The following is a 13735-nucleotide window of genomic DNA, read 5'->3' on the forward strand; positions in this document are numbered from 1 at the left end:
TCACCTGGCAGAAGATATTTTGGATGGAAATCTCATTCGCACATTGAAGTGCATACTTCGTCAATCCCTTATTAGGCGCTTCAATATGGAATCACAGTCTAATCAGAAAGTTAGCGTACATAAAATTGCAAGTTTTCTTGATCCTCGCCACAAGACATTGACAGCCGAATCATGCGAAGCGGAGAAAATAAAAAGTAAAAGATTTTATTAAGGAAAAATTGCAGGTTAGCATATTTTTTCTTATTCAATAATTGTTTATATTGTAAATGTAAGTATCTCTTTTAAAATAAAAAATTATATGAGAAATAAAGCTGCATATAAAGCCATTTGTTTATTTTGTGAATATCAATATCCAACTTTTAATGCCTTAAGCAAATAAAACATTTTTCTTCTATAATTTTAATCATTTCATTACTTTATATTTGCTAATTTTATATTACAAGAAAAAGTAATTGTGTAAGATATTGTAAATATCAATTTTCTTATGATAAACTTGCCTGCATTATAAGATTTGTGGGTTATTCCAGGCATCCTTGATCCCAAGTTTTATGCTTGAAATATCTTTCTTCTTGAAGCTAATAAACGCGATCTAAAGAAAAAAACATTGCAATGATAAAAATAGGAAATGTTCTATTACAGACATTAGCTTCAGTCGATGCACCCGAAGAAAATTCACGGGAGATTGTAACTGCTTTCGACTTCATCTTTCGAAAAGGAAATTCTAATGAGGAAACGGGCTGGCAAAAACAATTAGATTATTATGTAATGGAAACAACAATTAGTCATAATGAATCACCTCTCGAATGGTGGAAGACGCGAGCGAAAAAATATCCGGCGCTAGCAAAACTTGCAAGAAAATATTTGGCCATACCCGCAACATCTGCAAGTTCTGAAAGAGCATTTTCATCGGCGGGCAATATTGTTACGCGCAAACGGAGCTGTCTAGCTCCAGATACAACCAATCTTTTAGTATTTTTATATGAGAATAGACAATTTTTTCCCATATAAAATTTATAATAATTGCAAATATATATCTGTATATATATATATATATATGTATGTGTGCGCGTGTGCGTGTGTGTGTGTGCGTGCGTGCGTGCGTGCGTGCGTGCGTGCGTGCGTGCGTGCGTGCGTGCGTGCGTGCGTGCGTGCGTGCGTGCGTGCGTGCGTGCGTGCCGCCATTCTGCCAGACTAGAGTCAAGCTCAACAGGGTCTTCTTTCCCCGCTAATTTTTCCAAGCCCGTTCCCTTGGCAGTGGTTTCGCTAGATAGTAGATAGGGACAGTGGGAATCTCGTTAATCCATTCATGCGCGTCACTAATTAGATGACGAGGCATTTGGCTACTGTAAAGAGAGTCATAGCTACGACCGCACCGGGGGGTCTGGGGGGGCGGTTAGCCCCCCCAGAATCCTCCCCGTGGTCGGAGTGCGACCAACGTTATTAGTACTTCCCTGCACAGCAGTAACGGAACCCGCCACCGTGGATTTGCCCATTACAGAGATACATACCCGAAGATTACATACTCCCGGTATAGGCGACACCTCTGGCCACTGGCAGACACGGTTTCCCGTAACGCCCTTATGACTCACTATTGTACCTGCGCTGTTCCCCAGGTAGCAGGGTTTAGTTCCGCAGCGAACGTGATCTACTCGGATTAGATCAGCTCAAACTGACAGGACCGGGGTACCATAGTACCCCTTTTACAGGTAATGCGCAACATGAGCTTCATAGCGCGGACCCACAAGGCCTTCCATGCCGCTCACTAGGCTATGCGAACCACCACCCCTACGAGTCCGACACCATCTGGTAGGGCACCGGTAGCCTCCCGGTGGGGCTCCCTACCCCCGTAGTACTCGTGTCGAGTGTACCTCACTCACGTTTGACGAGTCACCGTCGATGACGACAAACAATAATTTTGATGTCATATTGACGTCATTTTGACTGGGCTGTTTTTACTGGAAATGGACAAGAGAGGCAAGAGAAGAATTAGGAATAAACACGGTGGAAGAATGGATTAACACCTACAAGGAGAAAAAATTAGAGGAAAGAAAAAAGACGGTAGAAGAATCAAGAAAGAATACAAAAGATGGAAGACAGAGGGAAGAGCGAAATATTTGGATTAGAAAGGAAAAGGTAAGAAGATAAAAATTATCGCAAGATTCAGATGCGGAAACGAATGGAAAGGGAATAGATACTGGGAGGAAGAGAGCAGGAAAACGTTCAGATTATGTGGAGAGGAGGAGGAATCCTAGCAACATATACTAAGGGAATGCCCAGAATCCAGAACAATTAAGACTGAAGAATCGATAATGGTAGAAGAGGGAGAAGGAATAGATTGGATGTTGCAGCTGTGTAACAAAAGAAAGGAGAGGGAAGGACTGAAGAAACAGGCTGAAGGAAATGGATATGGTTAAACAAGTATAGTAACACATATATATGAATGCAAATCCATGTACCCCGAGAAGGGAATCATTATCTTTAATTAAAAAAAAAAAAAATTTCCCCATACATATTAGTTCATGCCTTTCAATACTCAAAATAACTGTTATATTTTGAAAACGTTTTTGTTGATAACTTTTTAATAAAGAACGAGCGACAGCTAAAACCTTCTGAAGGTTACTCAGGAAATTGATCTTTATAAGATATATCAAAGTTAAGGTTATAGGAGCTGCCTCCTCTAAACAGGAGTTTTACCGTATAAAAATAGTTATAATATTTGAGTAATGAAATAAAAATAGTTGTATATATTACATTTATTTTTTCTGATTATGCGTGCGTACGTGTGCGTGCAACTATATATGTATGATATTATTAAATACTAAACTAAAAGAATAATTTATACTTGTTCCAACTCGCGTAAAACAGCAAATATTATGGGCACCATCATAGCAGTGGCCGCGGTATTGGACACCCACATTGATATAAAGGTCGTGACTACGCACAGACCACCGAGCAATCTCGCATGGCTGCAGCCAACCATCTTCATAACTCCGAGGGCAATCCTAAGGTGGAGATTGCTGTGCTCGATGGCAATAGCGAGGATCAGACCGCCGATGAACACCATTATTGTGTCGTTCATATAACAAGCGCATGTATCCACCGTATTGAGTATACCCAAAACCGGGAACATGACTACAGGGATGAGCGATGTCACTGCCATGGGGAAGCAATCAGTCACCCAGTAACCACCCATCAGCAATATTACATATGCGCACTTAACTTCCTACAATAGTTATTAAATTATATATCGTTATGACAAAATATAAACTATAATTGTAAGTTTTTCTTTCTTTTTCCAACAAAGGCCGCGAACTAGAACTCGGATCTTACAATAAAATAGAAAATTAGAAGAGATATGTTGATTTATATCATTAGAGGTAAAATCTAGGGATAAATTCTAGTTATTTTTATTGAAAATTCTAGAAAATCTTAAAAAATTTAAATTAAAAATTAAAGAAATTAAAATATACAGGAAATAGGAAAAGAATACCGAATAATCATAAATCAGGGGGAAAGGTAAAAGAAAGAGCGCCCAGAGGAGTGCAAAAATAATCTTCCAATAAATCTTGAAAAAGCGTCCTGTATATCTTAAACAGTTGATTAGATTCCTCAGATAGTTGACAGATTCCTCTTCTCTCCTTTCAATCATAAACGTGAAACTTTTTAAATCTCTTTATTATGTAGATTCATGATAAGTTTCGTTTTTACAAAGAATCCCACAAGGTTCTTTTGGAAATTGGATTTTGGTGAAATTGGCTGAAACTTCGGAAATAGATAGGGTAAATATACCGAATAGGAGACCCATCTCCGATGACCTTGATCTTGACATATGTTATTAAGGACATGACCCTGAGTAACTTTTCCTTATAACTGAATCGTCGGTCATTGTTTATTTAAAAGTTATGATTATGAACAAAAAAAGTTTAAGAAATGTACAAGTTTGTGTCAGTACTAAAGAAAGTAATTTGCTGATATATGTGTATAGACAGTACACGTGTAGGCGGAGGAGGGGCTACCGCCCCTCCCCCGCAGGCAGGGGTGGGGTGGGATGGATCTCACTTTGCGTGGAAAATACAATGCTGTCCAGAGAACCATCTACGCAAAGCAAGGTCTACCCCATCCTACCCCATCCCTCCTCATAGGGCGAAACGAGGTCTATCATTGTACGGTTACGGTTTTCAACATTCCACCAAAGTGAGGTCCACTCCACCCACTCCCGCCTACATGTATACTGTCTATACACACATATCAGCAAATTACTTCCCTTAGGGCCACTTTGACCAAACTCCGATTAACTTAATTGTTGATTAGTCCACTGGAAATGACCAATCGCATTTGTCAATCTGCTTAATGAGCAAATGCGATTAGTCATTTCCAATGGACTAATCAACGATTAAGTTAATCGGAGTTTGGTCAAAGTAGTCCTTAGTATCGACACAAACTGTGCAACCCGATTTTCCTCGGTCTCGCCAGCCGAGGAGGCGCGGCTGCAAATTAACCGTCCAATGGCCGGACGATAGCTCGAGGAGGACAACAGTGTCAAATCTCTTACCGTAACTTCCGTATCCGGGATCTTTATCGATACCTTCTGGTTAGGCGCCAGGTACGATTAGAGACGCGCACCACGTCTCGACAAAGTTCGTTCTTACGACCTCGGCGCGAGCTCAGGGCGTAGTTCCAAGTCACGAGGGGTGAAGGCGGAGAGGGAGCGTAACGCAATCGACACAAAATAAATAATAACAATAAAGATATATTTCACATGAGCGGTATGCACAATATGGCTGGAGTTCAGGAATACAGTTCCGATGTTCGGCAGCACCGCGGTAATCAAGTCGGCGTCTAACACACGCACGGGGCGCGTGATCGTCTTATGTCCGCGAGGCCCTCTTTTCGAGCGAGCGCGATAATACTTGTCCGGGCGAACGGCGCAAAATACCCGCGAATACGCAATATCCTCAGCCCGCATACGCAACCCTTCCCAAAACTCCGGCGCTACATCAAACACGAATGCACAGTCGGCCGCGAATGCACAAACTCGAACACGCAATGAAATGCACAATGATTCTCATGAACGCGACATGGTGCACGAAACGTGAATTCACAATACGTTCGCGAAACTCCCCTTCCGAGCGAGCGCGACGATATTTGCTCGCACACGCGACGCAAAATATCCGCGAAGCTCTCGACGCAACGCAATGTGCCCGACGCAATATACTTCCCGAAAGTACGTTCGCGAAATTCCTTCTCGAGCAAGCGCGACGATACTCGCTCGTTTCGTTCGGACCTGCGGGCGCGCGGTGGAAGAAAGCCGGTCGTCGATCGAGAACCACTCGGCGAAGACAGAGAATGCCGGAGGCGCTCTACCCTCGTTCTGACTTGCGGGCGCGGTGTGGAAGAAAGCTTGTCGTCTTTCGAGAATCGCTCGGCGAAGACAGAGAATGCCGGAGGCGCTCTACCCTCGTTCTGACTTGCTAGAGAGATGCGGGAATTCAGGATCGGTGCGGTCGGTCGGAGCGTTGATCGGAAAATCGCATTTAGCGTTAAAAACGCTCGTCTTTTATACCCGGCGCGGCGGCGTTCCGCAGTGGCGGGGGTAGCGACGGCGACCGCGAGCGCCGGGATGGCGCGGCGGAACGGTCGGAAAATACGGCGTCCCGACGCCGCGATCGCGTTCTGCGGTCTTCGGCCGCGGTCGGCCCCGTTCGGCGCGTCGAGGCGGTTGCCGCGGCAAGCCCGTTCGCGGGCTTCCTATCGTTATATGCTAGCGTTTAAAATAAGGTGGGCACACCGTGCCCGTTCCTCGCCCGGCGGATGGTCGGCCGGGCGGCCTCGGCAGGGTGTTACGCCGGAACGATGCAGTTTTCGGGGGTGCATCGTTACATCACCCCCCTCGTTGGAAAAGCGCGAATTCGGCGCTCTACGGCTTCGGCATTATTACGCGGATGCTGCGGACGGAGCCGGTCGCATTAAACCGTATGTGCCAGCGTTTTCCCCTGGATCGCATCTTGTGCTGGCGCGATACGTGTGCGTGGAAGTGGGGTACCCAGATGGTATGTCCGGGTTCCACTTCCACCGGGATCGGAGGTGGTGGCTTGGGCCCTTCTGCCCGCAAGGGCTGGACGTTGGCCGGAGCTGGTTGCGGCGGAGGCGGTGCGGGAATCCGTGCCGTGGCTGGTTCCGGTAGCGGTGCCGGTGGAACGCTCGGCGAGATCGTTGGCCGCCCCGGCAAGATGGTAAGCCGGATGTTGGTTTGCTCGACGCTGGTAATTTTGGGCGTCGCGGCCCGTGGCTTCTTCCGGATCAGTGGTGGTGGCGGGGTGGTGAGCCACTCCAGCTTCCGTCGTTGCTGCTCGCCCGAGCGTTGTACCGCGCAGCCGACCGTCGGCACGTTTTTGCGTGACGGCGGTGCGGTTGCGGGCTTGGCGACGGCGGCGATGGCGGCGGCGGCGGCGGCAGTGCCCGGGGCGAAGAGTTTCGTCCAGGTGGTGCCGAATCCTGGGCAGGCCGGGTCGTATTCCACCGGCTCTGCCAGGATCTTGTCTATCTCGGCGAGAATATCGCTCTCGATGCTCGACTTGCTCGGATCGGTCTCCATGGCTCGTCTGTGGGCTCTCTTTTTCGGTATCGGTATTCATTGCCGGTAATTGTTGCCTATTTCGGGAGTGGGGCAATGTTTCTTATGTTTCGGTGTCGTCGTCGTCCTCCGGGTTTGTTTCGTTATTGTTGTTATCGTCGTCCTCGGTATCGCTATTCTCCTGGTGGTCGATGTCGCTGTTTTCTTCGTTGTCTGCGGGCGGGGGGGCGGCGGGCGCGGGTTTTAAATCCTGCACGTGTATGTGGCGGCTCCACTTGCCGCTTCGGTCGCGTAGATCGACGATTACCGGCGATATTATCCGGCGCACCTCGAGGGGCCCGCGGAACTTTGGCGCGAGCTTCGCGTTAAACGCGGCGGCTTTGTTGGAGAGTGGGTATTCGCGTTTCCACACCCACTCCCCGACTTTCGGTGCCCATTGACGGCGTCGCAGGTTGTAATACTTTTCCTGCCGCTGGAAAGCGCGCGCCAAATGTATTCGTACAAGCTCGTAGGCTTCCTCGAGGTGACGTCGCGTCTCGTCTGGCGGGGCGGCTGCGGTGTTCGGGGCGGCCTCCCGATTGAGTGGGGAGGTCGGTTCGCGGCCGAAGACGAGGTATGCGGGGGTATAGCCCGTGGCTTCGTGATGGGCCGTATTATAGGCGAATTGCAATTCGGGGATGCGCTCATCCCAATTACGGTGATTTCGGTCGACATACTGCGATATCATCGTTTTTACAACCCGGTTTGTTCTCTCAACCGGATTGCAATGCGGCGCGTGGACCGGCGTGTATACATGTCGAACGTTATGGGCGGCGAGCATTTTTTCGAGTTTTCCGGACCGGAGTTGCGTGCCGTTATCCGACAATATCGTGTCGGGGCAACCGTGGCGGAATAAAATCGCTTCGGCGATGTGCGTGGTTACGGCAGAAGCGGTGGCGCGGCGCAGGGGCCGCATCTCTAGCCATTTAGAGAAGCGGTCCTGCATCGTCAGGAGCCACGTGTGGCCCTGTTTCGATCGGGGCAGCGGTCCGATTAAGTCGAGCGTGACTTGTTGCCATGGGCGAGTGACGGCGGTGGCGTGCAGCGTTCCCGCCGGTCGGGTTTGCGCGACTTTGTGTCCTAGGCACCGGGGGCAATTTCGGACGTAGTTCGCGATTTCCCGGAACATGCCGGGCCAGTAGTATATTCGGGCGATGCGCGCTATTGTCTTTGCGATCCCGAGATGTCCGGCGGTGGGAGCGTCGTGGTTCTGGCGGAGGATTTCGGGGCGCTGTTCTTTGGCCACGCATGCCTTCCACTGATTTTCGGGCGGGGTTTCGTTAAAGTTTAGGTCATGCAGTACGTGTCGGTATAGTTTCCCGTCTCGGATGTCGTAATCAGGGTGGTCCCGGGGGTTTTCTTGCGCGGCCCGTAGCATGCGGCGGTACCACGAACAGCGGGGCGGTGTCGTGACGGCGGCGGTGGTGGGTTGCCGAGACAAGGCGTCCGCGACCCGGTTGAGGGCTCCTTTTCGGTATTTAATCTCCAGGTCGTGCTGTTGGAGCTCGAATGCCCATCGGCCCAGCCTGCCGGTCGGGGTGTCTAATTTTTGTAGCCACCGCAGGGACTGGTGATCGGTGAGGACGGTAAAGGGGTAGCCCTCGAGGTATTCGCGCATCCGGCGAATCCCCCAGATTACCGCTAGGCATTCGAGCTCGGTTGCGCTATAGTTCCGTTCGGCCGGGTTTAACGTGCGACTCGCGTACGCGATTACTCTTTCTCCCTCTGGGAAATTCTGCGTGAGCACGGCCCCGAGGCCGGTTGTGCTGGCGTCGGTTTGCAGGACAAATCGCCGTGAAAAATCGGGGCAGGCGAGGACCGGCGCGGATGTCAGCGTGTCTTTTAGCTTCTCGAACGCGGTATCTTCCTCTTCCCCCCAGTTCCAGCGAGCGTGTTTTCTCGTGAGCGCGGTGAGCGGCGCGGCGACTGTCGCGAAGTCTTGGATGAAGCGCCTGTACCACGACGCTACTCCCAGGAATTGCCGTACTTGCTTAACTGTCTGCGGCCGAGGCCACTGGGCGACTGCCCGGACCTTCTCTGGGTCGGTACGGATCCCTTCGCGGTCGACGATGTGCCCGAGATATTGTAGGCTGTCCACGCAGAATTTGCATTTGGCCGGGTTGAGCCGTAAGTTCGCGGCGCGGAGGCGGCGGAAAACTTCGCGCAGTATGCGGAGGTGTTCCTCGAACGTCTTCGTGATTACAATGATATCGTCGAGATACACGAACACGTGTGGCTCGAGTTCCGGCCCGAGCACGGTATCCAGTAGCCGTTGGAACGTCGCGGGGGCGGAATGTAAACCGAAGGGCATGACTTTGAAGTGGAAGAGCCCCTTCCCGGGTACGGTGAATGCGGTGATCGGTCGGCTTGCCGGGGTGAGGGGGACCTGCCAGTACCCGCTCTTAAGGTCGAGCGTGGTCAGGTATTTCGCTCCTCGTAATTTGTCGAGCGTCGCGGTGATTTGGGGGAGGGGGTAGGCGTCGGTCTCGGTTGCGTCGTTAACCCGGCGAAAATCGATGCAAAATCGGTGGCTCCCGTCCTTTTTTCGTACTACGACGACCGGGGAACTCCATGCGCTTTTCGAGCGCTCGATCACCCCCTCCCGTTCCATTTTTTCGACTTCGGTGTTAATGATGGCCTGCATGGCCGGGTTGCGCGGTCGGTACCGCTGCTTAATCGGTTCGATGTTCGTTTTGACGCGGATATGGTGGGCCGTTTTGTCGGTCGGCCCGGTTATCTGGTCGAAGAGGGGAAGTTCTTCTGCGAGGAACGCTCGGAGCCTCTCCTCCTCGGTCGGGGTTCGCGGGGCGATGCCCTCGGTCATCGCGGTGGCGGGTGTCTGGCTGCGGTGACTCGCGTTGTCCGGCGCGGGAATGGCGTGGCCGAGTTTGGCCCAAAAATCTACCCCGAGTAACATCGCGTTTTTCAGGTTCGGCATAATTGTGAACGAGTGCCAGACGGTCTTGCCGGCGGTCTGAATCGGCAATCGGACGCGGCCGGGCAGCGTTATTACGTGCCCGTTGGCCAACTGGACTTGCCCTTCGTCCGGCGTTACGGGGAAACCGAGGGTTTGCGCGAGCCGGGCGGTGTGCTCGTTGACGAACGATATGTCTGAGCCAGTGTCTAGTAGGGCCTCTAACGGGCGGTCGCGGATGCGCGTTTTTAGGTGCGGCCGGGGCGTGAATCTTACGGGGAGGACCGGGGGGCGGCCGGCGTTTCCGCGGTCCCGGTTTCGTTTCCCGGCGGCGGGTGACAGTCTTTTGTCAGTACGCCGTCCTTGCCGCATTGTGAGCAAAACTTCCGGGCGGGGCGTCGGCAGTCGAAGCGCGTGTGGCCGCGTTGCTTGCAACGCCAGCAGCACTCGCTTCGACTGTACACGGCGGCGGTGACCGGGGGGTCGGTGGCGGTGCTTTTCGCGACGGTGCGTTTTTTGCGATTCTGCTGCAATCGTTCGAACTCGCCTGCTCGTTGCTGCAGTTCCCGGGGGCTGCGGACGTCGCTCCGCCAGATACGGTTTTGATAATCGGGGTGCATGTTCTCGTAGAGCTGCTCGACCTGCTCTTCGGTCGAGTAGCCCCCTGCCCTACGCATGAGGGTCAGCATTTGTGTCGCGTATTTCACATATGGCTCCCCGTCTTTCTGTACGCGGTCGCGGATTTCATTTACTAGTTGCAGTCGGTATCGTCGCGGCAGGAATGTCTCTCTAAAATCGGCGATGAAATCCCCCCAGGTCAACCATCCGTCGCGGTTGTTACGGTACCACAGGAGGGCGTCCCCTTTTAGGAGTTCGGGCAGCCCGCGGAGCCAGTGGTCATCGTAGAATCCGTACGCGGCGCGGAGCTCGTCGATCCGTTCCAAGAATGCCCATGGGTCCTTCCCGTCGAAGTGGAGGCCCCATTTTCGCATTTGGTTCATTATCTGGGTGGTGGGGGGGGGGGGGCGGGGTCCGTCGGGCGGTCGGCTGGAATTATCGTTACGGGGGATGCCGGTACTCCGGTGGGTACGGTCAGCGTTCTTGGAGGGGCGTCGGATGCGTTCGGCGGTATTCCGGTGGGCACGGTCAGAGTTAGCGGGGGAGCGTCGGACGCGTTCGCCTGGAACTGCTCGGGATGGGCGTCGATAAATCGATTCAATCGGCGGCGTAGATCGTCGAGATTGCCCTCGGTGTCGAGTCCGAGTGAGTTTAGTTCGGTTATCAAGTCGGGTTTGCTTAGCCTATAGAAATACTCCTTCATTTTGCCGGTTTCCTGGGTCTGCTCCTTACGGTCAGGTCCCTGTTCGGGCGCCATAAAACAACCTGTGTTCGAAACGCGGATCTAGCTCGCGGCTGGGCTGGGTTCGAAGGAGGTGCGGAGGAACGGACGCGCGGTGAGGTTCGGCAAAATGAAGTGTATCGTGGTTAACAATAACGTAGCAGAGTTTATTCTATGATGCACGGTCGCGAGGTTTACAATGGATTGAGAACACGGTGTAACAGTCGCGGTACGTACAATGGTGCGGCGAGCGCGGGACGCAGAGCCGGGGCGCACGCGGTGCGCGCGGGAATGCACGCGGATGGCGATCGAGTCGGGCGATCGGTGTGTGACGGGTGGCGCGAAGTAAGGCGCGGGGCGCGCGGGCGCGGATACGGCGGCGAGATCGCTGCAATTCGGCGCGTTAGGTGGTAGGAGTACCCGGTGAGAAGCGCTCGGTGGAGGCAGAGACGCGTTCTGCCCCCGTTCGGGTAACTCCGTGTGCAGGGAAGCCGGTCGGGTATCGAGAAGCGCTCGGTGAAGATAGAGTAGGCCGAAGGCTCTCTACCTTCGTCCTGACTAGCGGGGCGTGATGTAGGGACGCCGGTCGTCTAACGAGAATCACTCGGCGAAGACAGAGAGGGCCGGAGGCGCTCTACCTTCGTTCGGACCTGCGGGCGCGCGGTGGAAGAAAGCCGGTCGTCGATCGAGAACCACTCGGCGAAGACAGAGAATGCCGGAGGCGCTCTACCCTCGTTCTGACTTGCGGGCGCGGTGTGGAAGAAAGCTTGTCGTCTTTCGAGAATCGCTCGGCGAAGACAGAGAATGCCGGAGGCGCTCTACCCTCGTTCTGACTTGCTAGAGAGATGCGGGAATTCAGGATCGGTGCGGTCGGTCGGAGCGTTGATCGGAAAATCGCATTTAGCGTTAAAAACGCTCGTCTTTTATACCCGGCGCGGCGGCGTTCCGCAGTGGCGGGGGTAGCGACGGCGACCGCGAGCGCCGGGATGGCGCGGCGGAACGGTCGGAAAATACGGCGTCCCGACGCCGCGATCGCGTTCGGCGGTCTTCGGCCGCGGTCGGCCCCGTTCGGCGCGTCGAGGCGGTTGCCGCGGCAAGCCCGTTCGCGGGCTTCCTATCGTTATATGCTAGCGTTTAAAATAAGGTGGGCACACCGTGCCCGTTCCTCGCCCGGCGGATGGTCGGCCGGGCGGCCTCGGCAGGGTGTTACGCCGGAACGATGCAGTTTTCGGGGGTGCATCGTTACAACTTTCAAGTAAACAATGAGCAACGATTAAGTTATAAGGAAAAGTTACTCAGGGCCATGTCCTTAACAACATATGTCAAGGTCTAGGTCATCGGAGGTAGGTTCTCTATTCGTATATTTACCATAGATAGTATGTGTAATGTTGATCAAAAGTCATAATGGGCAAGATTCATAATCGACCGTTTAGGTGGTATCTACCGCATTTAAAGTCAAAATAAAGTGTTATTTCAGTACTATTGTAGAATAGTGGGTTACAATGTATTATTCTGCAGAATCAAATAGCTCATTTTTTTTTATTAATACTAAAATATATATTTATGTGAAAAAATATGTAGGTGTTGCAGCGACATACAGGTCAGTATGATGGATTGCCCATTCGTGCAGGCATGCATGGTTTTTTACAGCTGCGTAGATTTTGGCGCATTACAAGTGTAATGAGCTTCTTAAGGAACAACAGTCTATTGCTTGGATATACATATAATACTTTATCGGTCTCTTGTTACATGTTCTCGTGTCCCTGGCTAACGCTACTCTGAAGTCGTCGCTCTTCTATCGCTACCGCCACGCCACCTCACGTTCACTCTCTTTAGTTATCTCAAGCCTCGTATAGCCATAGACTTACTACTTCAACCATAACATCTCCCTTCTTTATAAAATAAAAAATAAACATAACGATTCTCTTTTTTGTATATATATATAATCTCTTCTTTATATATAGGGTAGACCGGGGCACGTTGTCACACATTTTTTTCAATATTTTTTGTATTTTTTTTATTCAATATTTGAGAGTATTGTGATATGCCAAAATTTCGAGTGAACCCTCAGCTTCAATTGGACAGTATCGAATTTTGTGTGATTGTTACTCTACAGTTGTTACATAACAATAAATAACGACAGGTCGCTTGTGACAACGTGCCCCGTGATCGGGGCACGTTGTCACATCAAATGTAATTGCATGCAAAATGTTATCCAAACTGTATTCAACGTAAATATCAATATATTATAGTGCGCTGCAATATAAAAAAGTAAAATCCTTCACAGAAACATTTATTTTATTTCAAAAAAGTACAAAAAGCACGAAGTTGTCGTCTTAATCTAAATACAAGAATTCCACTCGAATGCGCAACTTATTGATCGTTAACAGCAAGACGAATTACTTCTAGATCGACTACTGCGGCTCTCGCAGTTTTCCGTTTGTAGGAACGCACCATATCCCAATTGCACCTATGACATTAAAATTCGTGACAACGTGCCCCGAGGGCATTTTTTTACTCCAAACAGCCTCATGGCCGACACGTTTGAGATATTCATAAGGTTAGGTATTGCACGCGGTAGGTAAAAGTACATACTTTAAGATAATATAAAGGTCTATTCTGAAAAAACATAAGCTTCATGTCCAGTACGTTGAATATTAGACAATAAAATTTTACTTACGGTCGCAAAAAACTTTCAAGTTGATTTTACGTCAACACGGCTGGAGCAATCTTAACACTGTAAACACTCCAAAGATGGGTATACACTAACACGTTTTGGGAATGACGGGTGCTGCCCTCTGGTTATTAGTTTTTTAAATAAAGCCGATGTGACAACGTGCCCCGTGTGACAACGTGCCCCGGTCTACCC

General features: G+C 50.8%; 1 protein-coding gene across 1 annotated transcript; it reads right to left on the reverse strand.

Moving 5' to 3' along the window:
- Positions 1-2836: 2836 nt before the first annotated feature.
- LOC139784819 (protein I'm not dead yet-like) lies at positions 2837-3193 on the reverse strand. The gene has a single exon (XM_071724005.1). It carries the CDS (start codon positions 3191-3193, stop codon positions 2837-2839), a length of 357 nt encoding a protein of 118 aa, XP_071580106.1.
- Positions 3194-13735: the final 10542 nt, after the last annotated feature.

This window comes from Temnothorax nylanderi, unplaced genomic scaffold (assembly GCF_030848795.1).
Source record: "Temnothorax nylanderi isolate EJ_2023f unplaced genomic scaffold, tnyl_v1.0 TNYL_tig0685_pilon, whole genome shotgun sequence".
Classification (NCBI taxonomy): Eukaryota; Metazoa; Arthropoda; class Insecta; order Hymenoptera; family Formicidae; genus Temnothorax; species Temnothorax nylanderi.